This window comes from Acomys minous (genome assembly GCF_964271855.1).
Source record: "Acomys minous genome assembly, chromosome: 6".
NCBI lineage: Eukaryota > Metazoa > Chordata > Mammalia > Rodentia > Muridae > Acomys > Acomys minous.
The window spans coordinates 104459165-104486085 of record NC_140487.1 but is presented as its reverse complement, the minus strand read 5'-3'; the positions used below and the strand labels follow the sequence as shown (position 1 = coordinate 104486085).

The 26921-nt window shown below is 49.3% G+C and overlaps 1 protein-coding gene across 1 annotated transcript; it reads left to right on the top strand.

The window, feature by feature from the left end:
- Positions 1–20486: 20486 nt before the first annotated feature.
- On the top strand, positions 20487–23991 carry LOC311598975 (toll-like receptor 12). Its single transcript, XM_084784628.1, has one exon. The coding sequence runs from the start codon at positions 21000–21002 to the stop codon at positions 23736–23738; it is 2739 nt and encodes a 912-aa protein (XP_084640754.1). The 5' UTR covers positions 20487–20999; the 3' UTR covers positions 23739–23991.
- Positions 23992–26921: the final 2930 nt, after the last annotated feature.

Sequence of the window (26921 nt, the reverse complement as noted above, 5' to 3'; positions counted from 1 at the left end):
ATGTCTCTGTCTGTTGCCTCGCCTTCCACAAGCTGGACCCTTCAGCTGGGAGCCCAAATTACCCTTCGCTCCTTAACTTGCTTTTGCCAAATGTTTTGGCAAAGCAACAAGAAAAGCACCCTGGCACAGGGATTATGTGCAAAGATGCAGAGGCTAGCTCTGAACCTTTGTCCTGTATGAAAGGGAGGTGGGGACATTCGGGGATGAGCTGGGAATAAATGTCAAGCCATTCCTCCCCAAAAGCTTGTTTCTATGAAGGATACCAAAGGGAAGGGATTCTGACATAGGACGGGCCATGGTTGAAAAGAGGAAAGGATTATGTATGTATGTATGTATTATGTATGTGTGTATGGATTAGGTCCGGTCCAGGCTCATGTATGGTCGACAAGTATATCCAGAGTCTACCAAAGCCAGTCCAATCTAGTTGAGAGACAGAGTATGTGTGCCTTATAAATCTAAAGGTGTGTGTGTGTGTGTGTGTGTGTGTTATATGTCCATGTGGTGTGTCTGTCTATCTTTCTTTCTGGGTGTGTGTCTGTGAGATTTGTATGTGTGTTTTTGTGTGAGTATCTCTCCCTTTCTCTCTGTCTGTCTGTCTCCCTCCTTCCCTCCCCATTTCCTCCCCCCTCCCCGCCCCCCCCCCCCCCCCCCGTGTGTGCGCGCGCGCCTCTTGGCCACAGGAATAGCGGGTTCCCAAGCAGCTGTACAATTCTATCCCATCAGTGGTGATTTGGTGAATGGCACGGATATGGGAAGCACAGAGGGATGGGGCCTCAGGAATCCTAGACACTCAGAAGACACTGAATTCCTACAGGTCTCAGGGACAGGGCTGCAATAAAGTGTCTGCCAACAAACAGCACATGACGTCACCTGTAGCTGTCCTGGTTTCATTCTATGTCTGCAATAAAACATTCTGACCAAAAGCAACTTAGGGCAGGAAGGGGTTTATTCCATCTTATACTTCCTGGACTCAGCCCGCCATTGAGGGAGGTCAGGGCAGGGACTTAGGCAGGAACCTGAAGGCAGGACTGCTTGCTGCTATTCCGTGCAGTGTGGTCTCTGACCCACTCACAGTCAGGGCCACCTGAGTAGGGAATGGTACCTCCCATGGCGAGCTGGGCCCACCCACATCAGCTAACCGTCAAGCAGTCCCTCACAGACACGCATGCACACACATCGACCAGACAAAGACAATCACTCAACTGAAAAGCCTCTTTCAGGCGACTCTAGGTTGCATCAAGCTGAGAGCTAATGTTGACTAGGACAATAACCCAGGAGCCGATGATGAATTTTAGGGAGCTGGATTGGCTGGGTTGGGGTTGGGGGAGTGAACACTGCTGCACCTCATCAGAAGATAATCAACACACTCACCTTAGGTCGTCTGAGAAACATTTGATGAGGGGCCTTTTGGAAAGCTGTGGGCAGAGTTTAGGAAAACCATAGGTAGTACAGAGCCCTTGACTGGGAGGAAAAGGCTGCTGCCATCCTTGAGGCTGAAGGTCAGAGAGAAATGTGAGCAATCGCCTCACTTCTGGTGCCCTTCATGGAAAAGGCCACCAACAAGGGCAGCGCTCTTTAAAAAAGAAAACTATTTGGGGTGTTTAGGCCTCAACTTCCAACCTCCCAACCCTAAGTAGAAGAGAGAAGGACGGTGGGGGGAGGGGGGGTCCCTTTATTTCTCCCGGCTGTTTAGGTTCGAAGGGTCTTTGGGGCTATATACAAATCTCTTCTTCAAGCCACTGCACCCCAAAGCGTTTCTCTCCATCTGTCTGCTCCAAACCGCCACACCATCCGTCTTTGTTCTCTTCAAATGGCTGCACAGCACGCACCAACACGCCACAGCACGCACCAACACGACGCACCACACCACGCTCGCTGGGCTCTCCTCTCATCTATATCCTCGGAGCCCTAGACCATGCCCCTCCCCGGCTGGCAAAAGTCACGCCCTAGCATGAGACAATTAACAGCTGTGGACAATATGAAACAGCTCCAACTGAAATCCCAAAGTTGGGAATTAAAACAAAAACATATTTACATAGCACAACTGTTTTACAAAGAAACCAAAAACTTCCATTACAAACAAGAGCTGAAATCTTCAACTGGAGCAGGCAATAGCCCAAGGCAGCTTTGCAGAGACAAGTCAAGGAATGGATACCCCTGCTCCCCAGCTCCCCCGCCCCCCATCCCGCCAGTTCTGCAGTTTCTTCTTAGTGCTTCAATTGGCTAACCCCAGCTGAGAGCCTGAGGGTAAGGGTTCACTGATGAGGTGCCTCAAGGCCAGCTGCTTGGTTCCTGGAGGAAAGTGGGTGATGACAGTGGTCTTTGTGGGCGCGTGTTAGTGATGCTTTACATCGCTGTTACTAAACCCCAGCCACTTAAACAAGCATGTAGGTACTGCTCAGGGTTTGAGGGAACAGTCTGTCGTGGTGAGGAGTCCTGCAGGCAGGAATAGCTTGTGCCTGTGGTGGCTGGAGGGTGAAGCCGCTTGCTCCCCCTTTCGGTGGAGCAGAAAGTAGAGAACAGACAGGAAGTGGAATCAGGCTTCTTGTGACCCTCTTCCTCTGGCGGAGGCTCCACTTCCGGGGTTAGATTCCACAACTTCTCAGAGCGCTGCCTCTATTTAGAGAGTGTCTGACCATATGAGCTTCCTGGTCCTCCAAAATGTGAGCTGCGGGATAATACAATGTGGTTGGTTAAGACATTAACTTTGGGGGCTGGAGAGATGGCTCAGAGGTTAAGAGCCCTGGCTGCTCTTCCAGAGGTCCTGAGTTCAATTCCCAGCAACCACATGGTGGCTCCCAACCATCTGTAATGAGATCTGGTGCCCTCTTCTGGTGCACAGGTGTACACTGTATAAACAAACAAACAAACAAACAAGACACTAACCCTGCTTTGTAACAGCAGGAAACTCACAGAGCAGCAGTTATCATCATAGACCTTTAAATACATTAGGGACTCTGCAAACTGCAGCTGACTGCATTAAGGAGGCAGGAGATGACGACTGAGACTGAGAAATGCCAACGGGTGGTGGCTCCGGGCCCAGTATCTATGTCTGTGGATGTGGAGGGAAGAGCCATCTCCAGATGACACACAATCTCACGACACAAGCATGTGGCTACGGCTCCCCTCACGGGAATACAAAGCAGGGCCCAGAGTCAGGGCACTGGTGCTGCCTCAAGGAGGGTGGCGAATGGCAAGAGGTGATCTAGGAACATGAAGTGTGGGTGATAGCTCCCGCGTGGAGCAGAGGTGCCATCCTCCAGGCAGTGTGGGCGATGGCTTGTGCAGCCCTGACTGCTCCAGACAGTCCAGGAAGCCATGATGATGCTGGGAGTAGGGGGGAGGGTGGGGGGGGGGAGAGAGAGAAAGAAAGCATCCCGTAAAGGTTCTGAGCCCTGTAGTTACTTGGATTGGTAGTGTGCAGCCTTTGGGTGTCCTAGACTCGCTTTGTAGACCAGGCTGGCCTCGAACTCACAAAGATTCACCTGCCTCTGCCTCCCCAAGTGCTGGGATTACAGGCATGCGCCGCTGTACCCAACCCAGAGGTTATTGAATTAAAATAAAGTCATTATCCCAAGACAACTGACAGGATACAACAGAGGACAACGTGAGGAGACACAGGGCACAGAAAGATATAGCTAAACCAAGGAAAGGGGACTTCGGCAAATCTTATCCTCATAGTCTGCTAGGGGAACCAACCCTGAGACACCGTGACCTCACTGGTGGAGGCCCGGGCAAGCTCTACCTCCTGCTGCTCTGCACGCTATGCAGGCAGTCAGGGAGCTTGGGGATGTAGGGTGTGGGAAGGGCCGGCCATGATGGAGCAGGAAGAGGCAGCCGCACTGGAGGAGGGAGAGGCGCATCCCTTACGTGGCTGACCACGCGGCTGCAGGCCTCCACAGACAACAGCTGTGGCTGGCGGGAGCAGCTGTGCGAGAAACTGGCTCGGAAGGAAGGATGAACGCTGCAGGGAGGATGTGGAAGGCCCTGGGGTCAGCAAAACGGCAGAGGCTGCTGTGGGAACAGATTTGTTATTTTAGCATAAGTGAGAGAGAAGAGAGAGCCTGGGGACCAATAAAACTTGCTGGGAACACTTTGTAGGGGGCGGGAGCGAATAGGATGACTCAGTCTTATCCACAGACTCTCGCAGATGGCCCCAATTCCTGCCCCCTCTCCCCCTCTCTCCCTCTCCCCCTCCCTCAGCAGTCAAGGCGACCAGCGGCTGGCAGGAGCACCCCCTTGTCTGTCTCTCCCATCTCCTCAGGCGGCACTGCTCAAAGTCACCATGCCCTATCTGTTTCTGTAGAGTGACTTCAGACCTCAAGCTTCCAGGGAGGGGAGTTCTTCCCATGGGGGGTGGGGGCGGGGGGGGGGGGGGGAGGAACCTTGGATCCTGTTTAGATCAGAGTGGGAAAAAAAGCTCCTGTGTGAGGGGAAGGAGGTGCCTTGGGATTTGGGAACAAACGCTATGAAGGAAGAAAAGGAAGAGCAGAGACACGTGTGGGCACCGTTGAAGATCTGTGGGTGATGGCAAGTGTACACGACGTAATAAAAGACTGGGCTTGAAAAACCAAAAACCAAACCAAACCAAACCAACCAACCAACAACCAACCAACCAAACAAACAAACAAAAGAAAAACAAAAGACTGAGCTTAAGGGAGGCCTGGGTCGAACTATGGTTTCTACAATGTATCCTCAAAGCCTGGCCTGAAATGACACACATCTCCAGAGTCTTTTTTTCTTCTTTCTTTTTAAAGACTGGCTAGCGTTGAATTAGTAAAACTCCTGCCTCAGTTTCCCCCGCTCTGTGATCACAGGCATGAGCCACCAGATCTCTCTTTAGGAAAACATCCAGCTGAATCACTGGGTGGGTGAGGAGCTGGGTGTGCCTGCGGACTGCTGGCTCATGTCTGTGATGGCTTTCCAGCATTCCAGTGTGCCTGCCTGTCAGTTCCCGACACTCCAGCGCTCTGTGACCCCATAGCGCGAGAACCCCAAACAACATTCATGCTGCTCAGAGACCTTTGGTTTGGAGAGAGCTTGGCAGGGACAGCTTGACTGAATTCCGTTCGGTGTTGTGGGGGACAGATGTGATCATCTGGAGGTCCTGGCCCTTGCAAGTCTGGTGGAGGTGGAGGCCAGGACCTTAGCTGGAGCTGAGCCAGACCCTAGAGGTGGCCTTTCTGGGTAGCCTGGACTTTTTCATAATGACTGAATCCCATGGGTAGGTGTCCTCAGTGTGGGAGCCAGATGGATGTTTGGATAATAGCCTTTGAAGTACTAATGCACTGTGGCCTACATTTTACTCATTAGCCACTCACTGGGGGTCTGTCCGTCTGTAAAGGGGACGGGACTAGAAGCCAGGCTTTATTAGATGGAATATAAAAATAACGTAGACATGAATTAAAACTATACCCCTCGAGGTCTCTCTGGTTGTCTCTACATTTCTAAGAAGCTGGGTACTTTTCCAGAATGACAGAGAAGTAAGGGATGGGAGAGACGGCTCAGGGGCTAAGAGTATGTACTCTTGCAGAGGCCCTGAGCTTGGTGAGCTTGGTGCCCAGTACACTGATCTGCTCACAGCTCCCTATAGCTCCAGATCCAGAGAGTTTAGCGCCCTCTCCTTAGACTTCTTTCACTGCTGAGCCATGCCCCCCTGCCTCTCCTTATGTGTTCTGGAAGCTGAGAGTTTCTAAAAGTTCTGTGCGTGCAGCTAGCGTCTCTTACTTCAACCCGTGCCTCTTTCGTTTCGCATAATGACTTGGCATTCAGTTCTACTTTGTTTTCACATGAGTACGGGTCATGGTCATCAAGCTCTGGTCTCTTCATCGTTGGCAAGACCTCAAAGTGTTGTTTGGTTTGGTTTAGGCTCGAAGTCCTGTTATCTGCTAAGGAAATAGGATGGAAGAACCGAATCTCCCCCATGGTGCTGGAGAAAAGTCTCTAAAAACAGCGGCCCATATACAAAGTCATGAATTTTACACATTAACTCATCATAGTCAGTAACAATAGATACACACATATGCCTGTACACGCAAGAAGACACATCTACAAAACAACCAGTGTCCCTGAAGGCTGGAGTCCCCCCCCCTCCCCAACACCTACCCCCACCACACCCCCTCCCCAACAGAGTGACAGGCAGAGCTCACCAGACAAAGGAACTCAGAGATGGTCAAGAGTGGCTTGAGAGAGGGAGAGGAGGGTGGCATAGGAGGATGTAGGTAGGACTGGCTCAGGTCGCAGCAAGTGATGCTCTTTTATTCTCAATGTGGTGGGGAGCTGTGGAAGGCTGTAAGCAGGATGGGGTAGTGCGCTCTCTCTCTCTCTCTCTCTCTCTCTCTCTCTCTCTCTCTCTCTCTCTCTCTCTCTTTCTCTCTCTCTCTCTCTCTCTCTCTGTGTGTGTGTGTGTGTGTGTGTGTGTGTGTGTGTGTGTGTGTGTTTAAAAGGTTATTCTCCATTTGGTATGAAAAGTGGGTTGTGGGAGGCAGGAAAAGGGCCAGAGAGGGTCAGGAGAACGCAGCTGTGGTCCGTGCAGAAGGTGATGACCACAGCATCCAGGTGATGGAGATGGGGAGAAGGGAGCGGGTTCTGGAAGGGTTCCAGTGTGGCCTCACCAGAGCCGGCTTCTGGGGAAGAATGAAAGAGAAATCAGGAGAGTGGTTTCCAGGTTTGTGGATTAAAGAGCTTTGTAGACAGAGTTGTGCTGTGCACTCAGATTTCCTTTGATGGAGACACACAGGGCTGGAGTACGGCTCTGGGTTAGTACATTTACCTAGTAGGCTGAGGTCTGCTCCCCAACACCTTCATAGACAAAAAAGTAGAGACACTTAGAGGGAGTGGAATGGAGCAGGTGCGAAACTAGACGCTTATTTTTTTTTTTAGCTAATTAAGTCCAAATTGCTTGTTTAATACTCCACCCCTAAAGTTAAGATGCCAAATAGGTAGTTGCTTGAGAGCCTGGTGCTCAGCAGGAGACAGGAAGCCATTGGCAAATAGATGCTAAGAGCCCAGCGACTGTACAAGGTGACCTAGAGAGGAAATGCTTGGGAAGGGATTTCGGGGTACGGGTCTTAAATTCCTTTCTATTGCTGTAATGAAGCACCGGCCAAAACCAACTGCAGGATTTATTCCAGTCCATCATGAAGGGAAGCCAGCAGGAGCTCAAGGCTGGAATCCGGAGGCAGGAGCTGAAGCAGAGGCCACACGGGGTGGGGTGGAGGTGGGGGTGGGGGTGCTGCTCACTGGCTTTCCCCTTGTGGCTTGCTCAGCCTGCTTTCTTACACAACTGACGACCATCTGCCCAGGATTGGCACCACTCACATCAAGCATTAATTAAAAAGAAAAAAGAAAAAAAAAGGCTGGCCGTGGTGGCGCATGACTTTAATCCCAGCACTCAGGAGGCAGAGGCAGGCATATCGTTGTGAGTTCGAGGCCAGCCTGATCTACAAAGTGAGTCCAGGACAGCCAGGGCTACACAGAGAAACCTTGTCTTGAAAACCAACCAAACAAACAGGGGTCCTGAGTTCAATTCCCAGCAACCACACAGTGGCTCATAGCCATCTATAATGTGATCTGATGCCCTCTTCTGGCCTGCAGGTGTACATGCAAGTAGAATGCTAAATAACAAACAAACAAACAAACAAATAAATAAATCTCTTTGAAAAAGAAAAACAAACAAAAAAATCTTAGAAGTCCCAGTGAAGGCCAGCCTCGAAGAGGCCTGGAGGTTGGTCTTGCAGGCTGGGGGCTGGAAGGGCTGCTGCTAATACACTACAGGGAAGTGTGGTCAGCTGACAGGAAGACCAAGGGGGTCTCTGCATCATCCCCTTCTTGCTTGCCTCACCCATCACAAGCTTCCTGAGAAGTCTTTCTTCTCCCTTTGCCTCTGGTGGACTGTGCTGCTCTGAATAGGGGTGGCCTGATGGAGGGCTCAGAGCAACTGCCTCCAGGCTTTGTAGGCTGCTCAAAAGGAGAAAAGCTCTACAATGAAATCTGCAAGACCAGAGGAAACGGGACTCTGGGGAATCAAGACCAAGAGACTCCTGAGAACCCTGTCTGCTGGCCTTTGGGACGATAAAAAGAATGGCTCTTGCTTCTCTCCCTAAAACTACGTATAATCCCACGGCCCCCAGGAGGAACATTCCAGCAAGCTCACCGTATAGACAGAGAACCAGGTAGATTTTTCTAGAAGGTTCTAAGAAAGGAGGATGGTAGTGGTCCTCTCTACCTTTGAGCACCTACAGTGAATCCCTGGGGTGGCATGGGCTGGAGGAAGGGCATCAGGACCCGTTTCTCGAAGAGGAGGAACCTCAAACAGTTGTGCTGGGTGACGATAGGTGCGTGGACTCTAAGTGGGACCAGAATGGGGGTGGTGTGGGGCTTTTACAGCCTCCAAATCCAACCTTGGGCTTGAGTTTAGTCTGCTGTTCCCTGGGGAGTGGTGCCCATAGGCAACCATGAGGCAGAGAAGCAGAGATGGCTGGCCAGGAGGATGCTAAGTTGAAGCTGAAATATGAGACACAGAGGGAAAGAAACTAGATATTGCAGTTACTGCAGTTGTTTGGGTCAACGTCTGGCCTACTTGTCCTTAGTAGGTCCATTAAATAAAGTACTTGTGAAATGTAAAAACATGAGGCGTATTCAGTACACCACATTTTATTTTATTTTTAATCGTGTGTGTGTGTGTGTGTGTGTGTGTGTGTGTGTGTGTGTGTTTGTGCACACGAGTGCATGTGCCCACTGAGGCCAGAAGAGGGCATCAGGAGCCCTGGAGCTGGAGTTACAGGCAGCCATGAGCCTCCCAACATGGGTGCTTTGCAAGTGCTGTACACATTCTTAACTGTTGAGTCATCTCGTCAGCCTGAAATTTGGCCACATCGAGAGAAAAGGAACAAATAAAGAGGCCCAGTGGCCCCCATAAATCCAGCTTCAAGGTCCTGCCATGAGGCTAAGGTTTAAAGAGAGGGAAAGAGGTATGCATGCCTAAGCAGGGCCTGGTCAGAGTGTGGCCCTGCCCATCACTGAACCCAACATGACTTCAGCCTTAGTCTGCCTTCCAAGGACCATCTGACAAGTTCCCAGAACTATGTGAAATCTCTTCCCGAGAGATGAACTTTTAGGCTTTCCGCTCTTCCAGCTTGAGATTCCAGGGAAATGTCAGCTTCTTGGGGTCCCTTGTGCCAGCAGTCTAAAGCTGAAGGGAGGCCACCGGTGCCTCTACTATACCCTTTTCCTACCTGGCCAGTCACTGCTGTAACTAACTACACAGTAGCCGACAGCCCTACTCCTGGGTTCCGTCTCCTCCAGGCACCCCATCCCAATGCCCAGCTGATTAAAACTTCCAAGAAATCATCCCACTTCCCCCCAGTTAATACTGCCAGGGCAATCGTAATTTGTTTGTGTTTCCAGATGTCAAAAAACCCCTTATTCAGAAATGCTTAGCCGGGCTCTTTCACTTCCTCACGGGGCAGATGCTACTGCCTCCCACTGGTCTGCCCAAATCTCTGCTCTGGAGTCATGTTCATCCGGGTGGAGGTGGCGGGGGGGGGGGGGGGGGAGCAGGGGTAGGAGTTGGGGTGGAGATCAGTGACTCCTCCTTCTTCATCAGTCTAAGGCTCTCCCAACTGAGCTATTTCGGCTTTGAACTCCTCTATGTGTCCTGACGATGTCTGAACTACCAGGAGACAAGAACACGCCTTTCTCTGGGATGGTTACGAATGGGCTAGCGAAGGTGTGGGAACACAAACCCAAAACAGGAAGGGATTCCATGGTCCCACCCCAACCATCCCCTGGAAGCCCAAACAAGGAAGTGACACCCAGAGCTTTCTGGGCTTCTGCAGAGAAAGAAACTACCTTGGGGTTGAGGGCGGTCACTGGACTTCTTTGGGCAGTAGGTCTTCCTCTGGAGGCTGGGGAGGGGGAGAGGGAGAGGGAAGGGCATGTGCTCCCAGAAACTGGAGAATGAAGAGAGAATATAACAGACGTGGGACATGTGTGGTGGGACAGGGCTTGCCCAGCACAAAGTCCTCACTTTCATCCCTAACGCTGAAGGCGGGGCGGGGATGGAACAGAGAGATTACACATAATATGTTCCCAACAAATGCTAATTACCATTGTGAATAAAAGGTACACTGGCTGGTTAAAAGGGGGATTCTGGAACCATAAAACACTTGATGTCTGGCACACAGACAGTCTGTAAGTCTCTGAGATCTTGGAAGAGATCCCTGGGGGAGGGGAAAGAGGCTTGGGCAAGAATCCCAAAGAAGTTCTTATCAAACACTGTCTCCCTCTCCTCATTCCTCCCTGGACTTGGGAAATCAGGAGAGAGCAAATTCATCTCCCACAACAGAGGGAAACTGAGGCAACCTCATTCTGGTCTTTCCATCCTTTCTACCTGGCTGCACATTCCGCTCTGGATTCTCAGTTTTGATAAGTAGGCAGGGCTGGTGAGGGAGGGGTCTTCTGGACTTAAGAATTTCCATTTCCTATAGTTAGAGGCAAAAGTGTGTTTGTTGCTACCAACATATCACCCCCATCTAACCTACTCACAGGCTACATTCTGAACTCAGTTCTTTTTTCTTTCTTCCTCCTCTCCCCCTTTCTTTTCCTTTCCTTCGTTTTCTCTTGTTTAACCATCACCAGAAAGGTCAAGGCCCACAGTCAGTTTTGAGTTCTTTAAATTTTTTTAGATGTATTTTATTTTACTTTATCTTATTTTGCATGTTTAAGCGTTTGCAGGCAAGTATGCATATATACCACATAAGTACCTGGTGCCCTCGGAGGTCAGAAGAGAATGTTGGGTCCTTGAATCCCCTGGAACTGGAGTTTCTGATGGTTCTGAAGCATAAAAATTAATCTCACTGGTCGAGAATAAGACTGCTACCACAATTTTTGATCCAAATTATAGGCAAGCTTTAATGAAATACTGGCCAAGATGAAGGACTCTGGCCAGGTCCATCCTGGGGTTCCTGAAAAATGGCCATGAGTCCCATTTTGCCAAGGTTTATAAAAGGCAAACCCATAAGGCCATGTATTTCCCACTAGGTCCAGTCAGGGGGAGTTTATATCCTGATGTACTTCCTGTCCACGTACTTCCTGCCCACATGTGGTCTAGTACAACTGCTACAGCTGAGTCAAGCAAACTTGTTATCTCCCCATAAACAATAGCCCCATCATTTTAAGAAGTAGCTATCCTTGGGCAGGGGGCATTACAGATTAGAGGCAGGTTTTGTTTTGTTTTAATGGATCTCTTAGGCACAGTCATTAAAACTTAAAATGTAACTTTGGCTCTTACACATCGTAGGTGCTGGGAACTGAACATAGGTCCTTTGCAAGAATAGCAAGTGCTCTTGACTTGCTGAGCCATATCTCCAGCCCCAGTTTTGGACGCTATGCGTTTATATCACAGGGAGGGGCAGGCAAACATAGACCGATGTCTTAATAATCCTTTATACCTCTTTCTCCCACTTGGCTGGGGGCTGCACAAGGGCAAAAGCTGTGGTACATTTAGCTCTGTGATACCAGTAAAGTTAGAGGGTTGAGACGGCTCCTCTTCCAGCCCCGACTCGTTGAGCTAAGTATCAAATGCGGGCGCTGGACTCCATGACTTGGGAGCTGCAGACATATGGGCTTCCTGCAAGCGAAGCCCAGAATTAGCTTTATCCACCCCGCTGAAGAAAGTGAAGAGATATGTTTAATTTTCCACATGCAGTTCATTCTTAACAAAACCAGAACACAGAGCGGCAGATTAAGGTGTGACTCCCCCCCCCCCCAAAAAAAAAGAGGAAGCAAGAGGTGATACTTCCCGCTGTTTCCTCAAACTCATTATTAATGTAAGTCCTACTTCCTCCCTGAAAAGGGAAGGAGGAAGCAAGCCAGAGGGTCATACCTAAGGAGGGTCCTTGATATGGCACGATGCACCAAGTGTGCGGAAGACCATTCTGTCTAGGCACATGCTCCAGGCAAGGGCCCTGCGTTCAGTATTAGTGGATATCAGCCATTTCTTTGGTTCTTCAAATTCTAAGTCTTTGCTGGGCGTGGTGGCACAAGCCTTTAATCCCAGCACTCAGGAAGAAGAGGCAGGCAGATTGCTGTGAGTTTGAGGCCAGCCTGGTCTACAAAGTGAGTCCAGGACAGCCAGGGCTACACAGAGAAACCCCTGTCTCGAAAAACCAAAACCAACCAAACAAACAAAACCAAAACCAAAACCAAAAACTAAGTCTTTTTTTTTTCCATTTTGTTTTTCTGAGACATGGTTTCTTTGTGTAGCCTTGGCTGTCCTGGACTCACTTTGTAGACCAGGCTGACCTTGAACTCATGAAGATCCACCTGCCTCTGCCTCTCCGAGTGCTGGAATTACAGGTGTGCACCACCGCACCTCCCTTATTCTGCTTCTTTTTAGGAGAAGAACTCCCTGACCCTTAGGGAGGTAGGGAGATAGGGTCTGTTCATTTCTAGAAGACAGGACGGTGACAGGGGCCTGTCTTTGCCCATCTCTCTTGAGCTGTAGCAAGCAACAGGGACAAGTCTTTGCCATACTCTGAATCTTAAGGCAAATCTCTCAACGGTAGACTTTGTCTTTGGTAACCGATTTAAGGGGCAAAAGGCAACTCTCTCTGGCTTCTATTCTGGCAGAAGCCCCCTGTATCTAATGTTTGGGAGACAGGTAAGCTGCTAACTGCAGCAGCAGCAGCAGCAGCAGCAGCAGCAGCAACAACAACAACAACTGCAGCAGAAGCGATGGCCTCACGGGACCGATTCTGGCTGTGAGGCCACTAGTTGGTTTTCTTTGTCCCCAAAGATCCCACAAGTTAACCAAAATCCATTTTTAAAAGTTTCTCTCTTTTGATAAAATAAAAAAAAAAGGTTCTTTTTTTATCTAACCAGCCTGAGTTAGAGTCTGCAGAACACAGCCAGTTCCAGAACAGTGGACACAGAGATGAGACTGTAAGAGAAATAGCCGTTGACAGCAAACCCCAGAAAAGAGGGCGAGTCTGAGAATTGATTCTTGGGGGCCTGCTGGGACCAAAGACATCCACAACCCAGCTTTCAGCTCTGTGCTCTAGTGGGCTAAGAATGTGTGTGTGTGTGTGTGTGTGTGTGTGTGTGTGTGTGTGTGTGTGTGTAAACACCTTATTAGAGCTTCTAGCCACCCAGAAAGAGCTGCTCTTTACAAGCAAGGCTCTAAGGCCCAGGAGTCATTGCTATAGAGCAATGTGCATGACATGCAGACCCGAGGAACAGGAAAGGGTATGGATGCTTCTAACCCCACTTTAAAAACTCATATTCTAACCCCTGAGTTCAAGTGTCCACTTTTGACAGCTGTGACTGACAGCTCAGCTGTTGTGTGCAGAGGCAGGGATGAGAGAAGAGCTACTTGACTGCAGTTCGGAGTTCAGAGCCAGGAGAGGCTGGCACTAAAACAGAGCTGCCCTGTGGCGTTTAGAGCCACGGAGAGCTTCGGATGTAGCTGGAAAGTCCACCAAAGCAGAGAAGGACAAGACCAAGGGAAGTTCCAAGTTGGCTCAAGACACGCCAAGACCAAGTTCTTTGCACAAAGGAGATTTATTTGCCCCAGACAGGCAGAAACATGGGTAAGTCAAAAGCAGGAAGAGAGGCAAAAAGGGATTAAATCACATATATGGTGATTTATTGACAAAATTTAGACACTGTTGGAAAGAGACTATGAGAGCACTAGACCAAGGATGTGATCACATAACTTTTGGACTGAACTGAACTTATTAATGTGAAGATAAAGACCCTTATTTGGGTAGGTGATTTTGAGAAGCCAGAAGGTTCTTTTTGCTTGGTTTGGTGACTGAATCTTGGTCTATGGAACAAAGCTATATGATGCCATAAACTCCTGGGGTAAAATGGAAGAGAGGTTGGAATACTGTGATGTGTCTCCCTCCCACGCCCTCCTGTATTCCTCCAAGGGACCTGAGGCAGGAGAGCAAAAGAGGGGGGATTTGGGGACCTGAGGAAAGAGAGAAGCCGCTCACACTAGAAGCCTCTTGCCATCAGGAAAGCAGGGAGAGAAGCCACGTTTCCAGCTGCTCAAGGCCTCCCTTCCTTCCCTGCAGCAGTCCTGTAGGAATCTCACCAGAAACTTACCTACAGAAAGTGGACGTGGACCAAACTCTTTGTATAAACTCAGTGACTCCTGATTTTACCTTATCCACTGTGCAAGACATGGTTGGAGCCACTTCAGTTATCTCTGTCATCAAAAGTTTCATTTCATTTATCAGGGGCAGAAGAGAAAGAATAAGGTACCTTAGTAACTTGTAAAAAAAATACAACTTTGATAGTCACAGAAAGAGTAGATACGGCTAACACTAAGATAGTTGATTGCAACGCTTCCTTGTGTGTGTCTTACCCTCTAGTTCTCTCTTGAGGAGCCCTTATCCACACTGTCTCTTTGGGAGCACTGATCACTTGCATATGTATCTCTTTCTTTCTGGCTGCTTCTTTTCTCTTTATGCTTCATGGCCAAGCCTATATTAAAATGTCTCCTATATAACTCCTAATCTGTTTCAGATGGGCCAGGCTTGAAACTCTTCTGAGTCAAAGCCACAAATCTTAGTTTGGCTGGATCCCTAAAAGGTTAAGGGAACCCCTCAGGCTTCTCGGGGTGACAGCACAGAGCTGGATGTCTGTCCCATGACTGCTGACAGGCATGGAAGTCAATGCATCTGTGAAAATATTGAGAAATACATGTACTATCACTCCTGAGAGCTGCTGCCACGGTAGCAATAGTGCTGAACTGCACTTTCTGACTTCAGTGGGGGGTAACAGTTCCAGAAGTTTCATTTCACTTAAAATATTTTCCCATTATGTTCATATTTTCCTTTAAGTGTTCAAGCATACTGAACATGTTTATATGAGCCAGTTTGTCATTTTGCTAAGTCCATAGTCTCTGCCATTCCCAGGTGTGTTTATGTTGATCTATTTTTTCCCTGGTTATCATTTTCTCACCTTTTAACTTATAATTTTTATTAAGGGCTGGCCATTGTAAATGATATATTAGTGACAGGCTGAATTTTGTTGTTTTCTTTTGGAGGCTATTTAGGTTTGGGCAGGGAAGGGTTTGTGGGCTCACCATGGAAATTCTAACACTTTCTTTTAAGACTGTGCTCTGGGTTACTCTAACCCTGTGGTGGTTTGAATAAGAATGTGTGTGTCCGTCCGTCCGTCCCCCCACCCCCACCCCCCCCACCAATAGGCTCATAGATTTGAATGCCTGGTCACCAGGGAGAGGCATTCTTAGGAGGCATGGGTTTGCTGCAGGAAGTGTGTCACTGGGGGGTTGAATTTGGGTTTCAGAAGCACAAGCCAGACCCAGAATCTCTCCCACTTCCTGCTGCTTGCAGACGCAGAACCCCTTGAGTGAAGGGGATTTGTTAGAATTACTTACAGGCTGTCATCTAGCTAATGCAGCAATGGCAGGACATGAATGCAAAGTCCAAGAGTCCAGTGTTACTCAGTCCGTGGGGCTGCGTGTCTCAGGAGGTCTTCAGTAGGCCCTGGAATCCTGAGGAAGTGGGCTCTAAACGCCAGTGGAGGAATGGGTTGGCTAGTGAGGTGAGAGCAAGCAGTCACAAGCTTCTTTCTTCCGTGCCCTTATATAGGCTTCTACCAGAAGGTGTGGCCCAGATTAAAGGTGTTTCTTCCTGACTCAAGACCCACATTAAAGGCCAATTAAGCAAAATCACCTGTGTGCCCTCCCTGTTTGGATTTTAGTTCATTCCAGATGCAGTCTAGTTGACAACCAAGAACAGCCACCGCAAATCCTATTGCTGAGCTGTGACCTTGTCATTCATTCTCAGCAGAATGCTCTGGGTGTTTGAACATGCCCCCCCCCCTTTGGGCTGTCACACATTACCTTCCCCCAGGCTTGCAAGAACTCTGGGGGTGACTGTTCTCACAGCTCTCCAACAGCCATCCTGTGCCTCCACCTTCGGCGTTATATTCTAAACACTCAGTTTAGTGTTCAGCCCCAAACGACCCTATGCGGCTTTCTAGGAATCATCCATTTCCCCAGCTTGCTCCACAATCAGCAGTTGTCCTGAATGGCGGTTAGGCTATTGGTTCAGCAAGTCAGGTATGGTCGGCCTGGTTTCCCTCTTGTTTCCTGTGCTGGGGCTCAGCAATTGCCAACTGTCCAGCTTGTCTCTCCTGTTCCCCTGCTCTTGGGGAGCATTGTCCTTTACCGCCATGGTTTCTACATGAATTCAGATGTTGCCAATGTAGGGTCTTCAAAGGTGATTAGGCTCTAAAGGCTCCACCTTTGTGAATGGGGTCAAGCCTCTTATGAAAGAGGTTTATCCACTGTTCAGCCATCTTGCCCTTCTCTCGGCTCTCATGTTCCTGTTTGGGGGCAGAATGCAGATGTAGGTACCATTTTGAAAGTAGAGGGCAGCCTTTGCCTTTTGTTTTTCAATACAGTTGGGATACAGAAAACTACTTTAAGTAACCACTCTGGGCAGTTACTAGACACTTTTTTTTTCTTTCTTTCTTTTCTTTCTTTCGTTCTTGTTTGCTTCTGTGTTGCTGTAATAAACACAAGACCAAAAGCAACTTGGTGAGAAAAGTGTTTATTTCATCTTTTCCTTTCAGGTCACATCATTGAGGGAAGTCAGGACAGGTACTCAGGCAGGAGCAGAGGCAGGGACCATGGAAGAATGCTGCTTTGCTGGCTTGCTCCATGGCTCATGTTTGCCTACCTTTTTCTTTTCTTTTCTTTTATTAAAAAATACAACCCAGGACCATCTGCCTCAGGGATGGTACCAACCATAGTAGGCTTGGCCCTTCTGCGTCAGTTAGCAGTTCTAGAAAACACCTCACAGACATGCACACAGGCCAATCTTAAGGAAGCGATTCTTCGACCGAGGCTTCCTCTTCCCAGGCTTTTCAAGTTGACAGCCAAGATTACTACTTATCACGGTGACCTTGAAGAACGGAGCTTCGCCGTTTTATTAGCACACAGACAATGACTTTCATAATACATGCACATGTATGCCACTGCACCTTGCCACGTCCACATCCTCTCTTTACCTTCCTTCCCTCCTCCCACTTCCTGCTGGTCCCAAATTCCTGTTCATTTAAAAGTACTCAGTCTGTGGTACTCTTCTGCAGCAACACAAGACACTCTAGAGACAACATCCTCACATCTGGAGGGGAGCTGTTGGGTGTCTCTGGCACAGTGCGGCAGGTGCTCATGGCGAGGGCTTGTTTGGCAGGAGCTACTGCCCAAGAGAGGAAGCGGGAGTCTTCTTTTCTGTAATTGTTCCTTTTCTAACTTCTTGAGGGCGTTGCCTAGCTCGTGGCTTTTCCAGCTTTTGATGCTGGTTTCCAGATGAGACGGTGCGTGTTTGGGTGGCGTGGCTGTAGACCTGGAGTTGATTTTTCAAACACAGACACTTAAGAGTGGATGTTTTGCCTATGGATACTACTTTAGCTTTACCCAGTGGGTTTCGCTATGTAATATTTTCATTGTTATTCCATTGAAATGCTTTCTAGTTTTCAGTATGGTTCCATGGGTTATTTAAAGTTATTGTACGTTGCAGGTATGAGTCCTTAGACAGGCAGGCAGACAGACAGACAGACAGACAGACAGACAGATACACACACACACACACACACGCACACACACACACACACATGCACACAACTAGTACCTCCTTCTGCATGTAGCTTCTTTTTCAGTTTCTTGGTCATATCCTTAATGTATAACGTTTGATTTTGGTGAAGTCAAATTATGAAAAAAAAGTCCATTAATGGCTGGTAATTTTTTGTAGCCTATTAGGAAATTTATGTTTCTCTTAGGACCTTGACAATATTCTGTTTCCACAGTTGGACTTAAGAGGCAGTGGCTCTCAAACTCCCTAAGCCTGTGAGCTGTTAGTACAGCAGGGTTTTCTTGAAATTAGACACTAGATATAATTAGAACTGTTTAAGAACCATATTCTGTCCCATTTATCTGTACATTTATTTTCTTTTTCTTTTTTTTTTTTTTTTGTTTTTTTGTTTTTTCGAGACAGGGTTTCTCTGTGTAGCCTTGGTTGTCCTGAACAGACTTTGTAGACCAGGCTGGCCTCGAACTCACAGTGATCCACCTGCCTCTGCCTCCCGAGTGCTGGGACTAAAGGCGTGTGCCACCACGCCCGGCTGTACATTTATTTTCAATTTTAAAAAAAATTGATTTATTTTATGTGTATAGGTGTTTTGCCTGCCTGCATATCTTTGCACCCTGTGTGTGACTGGTGCCTGCAGAAGCCAGACAAGGGCATCAGATTTCCCGGGCCTGGGGTTACAGATCTGGTTGTGAGCCACCACATGGCTGGTGGGAATTAAACCCTGGTCCTCTGGGAGAGTAGCTGGTGCTCTTAGCTGATCCATCTCTAAAGCCTCACTTATTATCTGTCTTAGCTATAGGTTTTGTGTTCCCTGTCTTTACAGTGCTGGGGGTTGGGAATGGCTGAACTCAAGGCTCCATGTATCCAGCACCCCTACACTTGTTGTTTGTTTGTTTGGGGACAGGGTCTCGCTATGTTTCCAGACTGGTTTTGAACTCATGTTTCAAGTATCTTTCTGCTTCAGCCTCCCAAATAGCCCAGGTTAGGACACCCCGAGGTTTTATTTATTTTCCTATGTGACGGGCGGGCGTGTGCATGTGTGGGTCAGAGGGCAACTTTATGGAGTCAGTTCCCTTTTGATGCCAGGTGGGTCCTGGGAATCAAGTTAGGGACATCAGTCTGGCCGCCAGCACCTTCACCTGCTAAGCCATCTGTCTGGCCCTTAGCAATTATTTTTAAAGCACATTTTCCTCCAGGTTTATGGAATTGTTTGTTGTAGCAACGCTCCCATCTGAAAGTGACTGTTCCCTGTGTTTAGTCCAGCTTGACATGTGCTCAGTGCTGGGAGGTCTAGTTTGATGTGGGTCTCTGCATAAATGGGGGAAGTGGGAGTAAAAAGTGTTTTTTTTTTTTAACTTTTTAGGTATGTGGCCTATTATACTAATTTTCAGTTTGTGTTCTTTCTTCCCTTCTTCTGCTCCTCACTTTCTTTTAGACCATTTCAGTCAGGGTCTTTGTATTTAAATCAGGCTAACCTGAAATGCGCTATGTAGCACAAGGTGGCTTCATAATCATGATCCTCCTGCCTCAGCCTCCTGGGCACTGGGATTATGAGCAAAAGTCTATTTTCTAATCCTCTGTTGCCAGTCTCTCTGTTGTGCTCCGTCTTGCTCGGTGCTCAGGGGAGTTAGCGGAATGGATTTACACACGGGGTTTCCTGCTCTGATTTGGGGGCCTCTCGGGCATCCAAGGGCAAGATCCAAGGCCAAGGGCAAGGGCCATGAAGTTGAGAGAGAGGCAGATGCTGCTATTGCTCTTCTGGAGGCAGCTACTTCCTCAAAACTCCTCCAAGGCTCTGCCACTCATGGCCCTTCTCCTGCTTGTTGATCCTGCCTGGGATCCTGAATTACCCTTAGGTGCTCCCAAGCCTGCCTCCTAACCCCGGCGGTTAGTCTTTTTGCATATTAAATTCTTAGGAATGTCTTAACTCAAACAGGTTGCCTGTTCTCTATAGCAACGGGAACTGCACACAGGTGTATTAGAAGAATTTTAAGAAACCAGACCTAATACCCAACATCTTTGCTAAATATCTTTTTTTTAAAAATCAGTTTGTTTTTCAGAAATATTTGGGTTTCCCCTGCAGGCATCACAGCATCCTGGGTGCGGTGACAGTTGTGTTTCTTCTTTTAAAATGACTTTAGTTTTAGCGTTTTCATTTCTGTCCTGCCGTTCTTCGGCCTCCGTTCTAATGTTGAGCAGAAACACAGTTGCCTCATTTGTGGCTTTAAGTCGAAGGCACTGAGAACGTGAGGATCTCAGAGGGCTACACTATTTGCAGGCACAAGAGGCTCTTCTCTCTGAGTTTGTTTCCAGTCATGAACAGATGTTGACTTATGCTCAATGCTTTCCTTCACGGTTTGAGGTGACCACAAAGCTCCTTTCTGCCTTTTTAGCCCCTCTTCTGTCCAAGCCCTGTCCTGGCAGTGCATGCCAAGGTCAAGGCTGGTGGGGGGGGGGGTCTAGGGGGGCGGACAGCGTGGCTCAAAGAGTAGGGGTGGAGACCTCCCCACCCCCAAGTCCTGGCAGGTCAAACTGATGCCTTTTGGGACTTTCCGTGAGGCGCCTACGAGAGGTCCATGCCAGCATCATATTGATGTTTTATTTTGATTACAAAACATCCATTTTGTGTTTATCCAAGAATTCCAGCGAGTCAGTAAAGAAAGGAAGTCATAACGAAAGTGATGAGGAGAAAAGCCCCATACTACTGATCTGAATTTGTTTTTTTCAGCAATTCTACAAAGTGGGAGTTAGCCCACGTGGTCAGAGGAGAGAACACAGACCCGGAAGAGGGTAGATGCCTTGCCGAGGACGACAGTGTGAATGCCCGATTGGACTCAACCTGGGGCATGGGAACGTAGCTCAGTTGGTAGAGTGCCCTTGCCTAGTGTGCATAGGAGCCTGGGCTCTAACTGCGCTGCGCAGACTGGTTGTAGTGGTGCACATCTGTCATCCCAGCACCAAGGAGGCGGAAGTAAGAGGGTCAGAAGTTCAAAGGAGTCCCTACAGACTGAGTTCACGGACAGCCTGGGCTACCCGAGACCTTATGTAAAAAAGAAAAGAAGAAGAAAAGGAACTTCATTGGCTTTCTCCTAACAGAGAAGTGAGACCCACGCTCCACTTCATCACCCCTGTACGTCCTTTCCCCACCTCAGGGATCACTGTCTCCTCAAGTCGGCTTCCACACCTCCTCCTACCTTCCCACCTTTCAGGGTGGAAGCCCCTGTGGCCCTTTGACTACGCTCCCAGACCTTGCAGCTACTCCCAGGTGGATGAGTATCCTGTTCCTGGTGTGAGTATTGGCAACGCGCATGCGTGGAAGGTTGGGACTCTGAGGCCCCCCTCTGCTAGGATCCTGCCGGTGTTGAGATGGGCAAGTACTCACTGCTAGCGGGTCTGCTCCTTTCTCTGCCTCTGGTAGCAGGGTGGACCACTTCCAAATGCCTACTGACTGAAGGTTCCAGACTGCCCCTAGTCTCCCGCTACTTTTCATTCTGCGCAGACTCCAAGCTAGCCTTCCTTGCTGCATGCATCCCTGTGACCAACCTGACGCAGACCTTGGAAGCTGTGCCTAGGAGCGTGGAGGGGCTCTGCCTCAGTGGTTCTGTGTCTACCCTGCATGCTGATGCCTTTTCTGCTTTCCCTGGACTCAAGATCCTGGCACTGAATCTGCACCTTACCCGGCTCCTGCCAGGCGCTCTCCGGGGCCTGGGACAGTTACAGAAACTTTCCTTTTTGGAGCAACCTTTTAAGAAGAGATCTCTTGTTCTACCTCTTGATGCCTTTGGTGACCTGATTTCCCTCCAGAGACTCCATATCTCTGGCTACTGCCTGGACAGGAAGGCCGGTGTCCAACTGCCTCCCAGCCTGCAGTGGCTGTCTGTCAAGTTCAGTTGCCTCCAGGATGTGGGGGAGCTGGCTGGCATGTTCCCAGACCTGGTGCAAAACTCCTCCTCCAGGACTCCGTGGTCCCTGCGTATGTTGGATCTGTCATTCAACAAGGGACTGAAGATGGCTAGTCCCGGGTCCCTCCAGGGACTCCAGCTGGAGGCTCTGAACCTGGAACGCACGACTCTGGAGGCAGAAGCAGTGAGGGCCCTGGGACTTCAGAAACTCGACGTCTTGTCTGCATGGACTAACACGACAGAGCTGCCTGCTGAGGCTGTTGCCCACTTCCGGCTGCAGGGGCTCAATGTAGGCTACACCAAGCTAGGCTATATATCCCAGAAGGCCCTGGCTTCCTGCTCCAGCTTGGAGACCTTGGGTCTTCAAGCCACTGGCCTGACTAAGCTGCCACCAGGGTTCCTCGCTGCCATGCCTAGGCTTCAGAGACTAAACCTGGCCAGCAACCAATTGCAGAGCAACACGCTGTGCATGAATGACACAGGCGACGTGTCGGGACTGGAGACTCTGAATCTGGCGGGCAATGGGCTGCGCACCCTGCCTCCAGCCACCTTCTCCTGTTTGCCGCACTTGCGGGAGCTGTTGCTTCAGGGCAACCAGCTGCTTTCCCTGGAGGGGCAGCTATTCCAGGATCTACAGCAACTCGAGACCTTGAACTTGGATAAGAACCCCCTGCTCAACCTCGGTGGGAACTGGTTGGCTGCTCTGCCTGCACTGACCACCCTTAGCCTGCTGGACACCCAAATATCAACAAGGCCAACCCCTGGCTTCTGGGGAGCAAAGAACCTGCGCACCTTGAGACTGAAGCTTCCGCTTCCGGCTCACTCTGCTCCAGCAGTCTTGCCCCTGCCCATGCATCTGACCAGCTTAGGGCTTCAAGCGGCCTCAGGCGGGAAGCACTGGAGGCTGTCCCCGACCGTCTTCCCTTTCTTGGAGAACTTGACTATAGAAGGCAGGGGACTGAAGCTGGACATCCCGAATGCCTCCGAGGTCTTCCCGGCCCTCCAACAACTCTCCCTCCTCCAGAATAGCTTGGATGCTTTCTGCTCCCAGGACACCGCCAACATTTTCCTCTGGCAGCTCCCTAAACTTCAGTCCTTGAACATATGGGGCTCTGGAGGCAACTCTAGACCCTGCCTTATCACTGGACTGCCCAGCCTACGGGAGCTGAAGTTGGAGTCACTTCAATCCACAAGCCAGCCCCGTTCGGTAGGGCTGGAGGAGCTGGTGGGTGAGCTGCCACAGCTCCAGGCGTTACAGCTGTCCCACACAGGGCTCACGTCACTGTCTGCCACTGCTTTCCAGCGCCTGCGTAGTCTCCAGGCCTTAGTGCTCTACACTGAGGAGGATTTGGTGCTGCATGACAGTTTGAGGGAGTACAGCCCGCAGATGCCCCAGTATATATACATCCTGCAGTCAAACCTGGCCTGCCAGTGCGCCAATGCATGGATAGAGCCGTGGGTTAAGCAGTCCGCTAAAACATACGTGCACATAGTAGGCCATCACTTGTGTCCAGCAGAAGTGGGGAGCCCTGCCAAGAATTCCTTTTACTCTTTTCTCTGGGACCACTGCCCCCAGACTTTGGAGCTGAAACTCTTTTTGGCTAGCTCTGCCTTGGTGTTTCTGCTACTTGCTTTGCCGCTCCTCCAAGAAGCCAGGAACTCTTGGATCCCCTATGGACAGGCCTTGGTCAGGGTTTGGCTCCGGGGTCTGAGGGCTCAGGGAAATGAAGGAAAGAGGTTCCTTTTTGATGTATTTGTGTCTCACTGCAGGGGAGACCAGGGCTGGGTGATAGAGGAACTTCTGCCTGCTCTGGAGGGCTTCCTTCCAGCTGGCCTGGGTCTGCGCCTCTGTCTCCCTGAGCGAGACTTTGAGCCCGGTAAAGATGTAGTTGACAATGTGGTAGACAGCATGGTGAGTAGCCGTGTGACACTCTGTGTGTTGAGTGGCCGGGCCCTGTGTAACCCCCGCTGCTGTCTGGAGCTCCGAGTGGCCACCTCTCTCCTCCTGGCTGCCCCCTTCCCACCAACGTTGCTGCTAGTTTTCCTGGAACCCATTTCGCGACACCAGCTCCCCGGTTACCACAGGCTGGCTCGCTTGCTTCGACGAAGAGACTACTGCTTGTGGCCTGAGGAAGATGAAAGAAAGAATGGCTTCTGGGCCTGGCTGAGGAGCAGGCTAGGGCAGCCAGGGGTTTTAAAGTAGGATGGCACATGTGAATTTTAGGGTTAGGGAGGGGAGGCAAGCCCGTGTGACAGGGAGTCAGTGTATTTGTGGGGAGGGAGGACACAGTGGGATCGAGAGGCTGAAGTCAGCCTTTTGCAGGTACAGGGATCCACATGGTGGTAACACAAGTTTGGGGAGGCCTGGAGGTTGGCTGAGGAAAGTTGAGAGATGGAAGGTGCCCATGGGTATGCGACACTCCCAAGATCTTCAAATCTTCAATAAACTTGCTGAATCCATGGAATGCTTGGCTTGACTGAGCTTTTTATTTAGTGGAAATGCAAGAGGCTGAGGGCAAAGGGGGAAATTAAAGGTTCAGGAATTCATGGGGCATCTTGGAAAGGAGGGAAGGCCTTTCTAAGCTATGGAACTCGGGACCAGGCCAAGGTCAACCTGATTTTCAAGAGGCCAGTAGGTCCTTTTTGCATGTAGGGTCATAGATGATGATTTAGGCCAGGCATGGTGGCTCACGCCTTTAATCCCAGCACTCGGGAGGCAGAGGCAGGCGGCGCTGTGAGTTCGAGGCTAGCCTGGTCTACAAAGTAAGTCCAGGACAGTCAAGATAACATAGAGAAACCCTGTCTAAAAAACAAAACAAAACAAAACCAAAACATAGATGATGATTTAGTTTCACTTTTGTTGCTGTGATAAAACACTGGGACCAAAAATCAACTTAAAGGAGAAAAGATGTCTTTGTTTTTGTTTGTGTGTTAGTTTCTAACAATTCCAGGTCTCTCTCTGCCAGTGAGAGAAGTCAAGGCAGAAATTCAAGGCCTGTTTGTTATTTCAACAAAGCACAATACCTCCAGCTGAGAAACTCACCTCACAGCCAAGAAACACAGCAAGAACCAGGGAGAGTGCCCCTTGCTAGCTGGCTTGTGCTCAGCCAGCTTTCTTACAGGGTCCAGGACTACTACGTGGCGCCGTCTACAGTGGGCTTGGGTCTCCAGTTGGCAATCTAGACGGTCACTCACAGACACGTCCCAGGCCAACCAGTTCTGGGCAGTTTCTTAATTGAGGCTTTCCTCTCAGATGACTTGAGGTGGTTTCAGGTTGACAGTTAAAGGTAAGTAGGGTAGAGGGTTTGACAGCTGAGGTCCACAAAAATGGGACACTGTCCAGGAGCAGACAGAGCATCTCCCCTTCAGTGAAAACATGTAGACCATCTTTGAGCCTCAAAAAGCACCATCCCCTGGATGCTTGAGCCACACGCAGCTCCCAGAGCACCATGAACTTTTGCCTCTGGGCCTTTGCACACACCTTGCCCTTGAGGGCCTGCTAAGCATCCTTTGAGATTCATCTCAACCTTCACTTTCTCCAGAGACCTGTGCTGAGCTCCCAGCCCGGGGCAGGGTTTTTGGAAGAAAATGTTATGTTAATAGCTCTCTCTTCCTCCCTCTCTCTTCGTCTCCATCTTCCCCCTAAACCCAGGAACTAAGTAACTGAGGGTGACCTTGAACTCCCAATCTTCTTACCTCCAAATCTCAAGTGCCAGGATTATGTGTGCATGTCTTATCTGGCCCAGCTATATTTCTCTTTTCTTTTTAAAATCTCACCTTTCCCCCCCTGAAGCTAGATTGCCCAATTTTAAACTCTGCGGCTTTGGTACATTTACTCTTTCTTTGTACTTCAGTTTCTTGTTCGGTAAAATGGGATAGCATTACTCCCCACCCTCAGTATTTTGTAAGGTTTTAATACGACTGAAAAAATAAGAACATCTACCAATTCTTTACACATGTGTTCAATGGAAGCTTATTATAATATGGATACATAATCCATATTCAGCGATTAATAATCCTAAGGTTCTTGAAGAGGACCTGAGCTCACAATCCAGTACCCACTTTGGGGCAGGTGCTCACAACCGCCTCTAATTCCAGCTCTGAGGATCTGGCACGCCCTCTTCTGGCCTCGGAGGGTACTGCCACCCCATGCGCACATACCCACCCCGACACTTGCACATAATTAAAAAAAATTAAAACAATCTTTTATATTACTAAATGCTACCTGTGTATCAGTTATAAACAAATACACATGTGTTGGGAACATCCGCTATAGATGTCTGTTTTACTTCCATAAGTGCTTGACTCTATTTGGAGATCAGGTCCTGAAGCAAAGATGAAGATTGATGTCTTCACCCTTGGAGCCAGGTGAAAAGATTCAGATCGGCAAATGCACAAGTGCTGTCAAACCAGACAGAGCCCAAGGTTGGTTCAGGCTGGGATTTCCACTTCTGTAATTTTTAATTAGACAAAGGCTAAGAGGCGCCATACAATACCAGGCTGGCTTTAGGGTGAGGGTGCCCTCTTGTGGCGTAATGGTGTTTTTTTCTTTGTGTACATCACCTCTATCTCTGTTCTTCCGGACAGACCTGGCTGATGTGAGGGTCTCACCAGACCCTGCAAAACTGTCTTCCCACCTTCGGATCCCAACACTGTCTTCGATGACTCCGCCCCTCAGCCCTCCTTACTGCCTCAGTGTTTACTACAAGTCCCCGCCTCCTTCCACCTTTGCTCTCCTCTCCATGAACGCGGTCAGGCAGAGAGCAGAGCAGGGCAATTTCTGGAGTTTTAGGAGTCCAAATACCATCCCAGGCACTTATTGGGTACGTGATATTGAGCAGGCTAATTTATATCTCTGAGCCCCATCCCTTTCGTAAATTGGGGTAACCACACCAACCTCAAAGAGCTACTGGGACCACTGACCAAGGTTTGCTAGTGTAAGCTGTCAGTACCAATGCATTCCATACACTAAGTAAATGGTGATATACTAAAAAATAAGTCAGAAACTGGGCAGTGGTGGTGCACACCTTTAAACCCAGCACTCAGGACGCAGAGGCAGGCAGAGTTCTGTTAGTTCGAGGCCAGCCTGATCTACAGAGTGAGTTCCAGGATAGCCAAGGCTATACAGAGAAACCTTGCGGGGGTGGAGTGGGGGGTGGGGTGGTGGTGGTGTGTGTGTGGGACCAACCAATCAACCAAAACAAACAAACAAACAAACAAACAAAAAACTTACACTCCGAAACAAAACAAAACAAAACAAAAAAATCCAAAGGTCAGAATATAGCTTTCAGCAATGGAAGTTGAACGTGTTAAAACTAAGATGTAGGAGTCCCTCAAGTGCAGCGCTGGCTAAGGTAGTGAGTGCTGCCAATCTGCCCAAGCGTCA

What these genes read in the sequence shown, in the direction of transcription:
- LOC311598975 (XM_084784628.1), top strand. Translation starts at nt 21,000, where the DNA reads ATGGGCAAGTACTCACTGCTAGCGGGTCTGCTCCTTTCTCTGCCTCTG.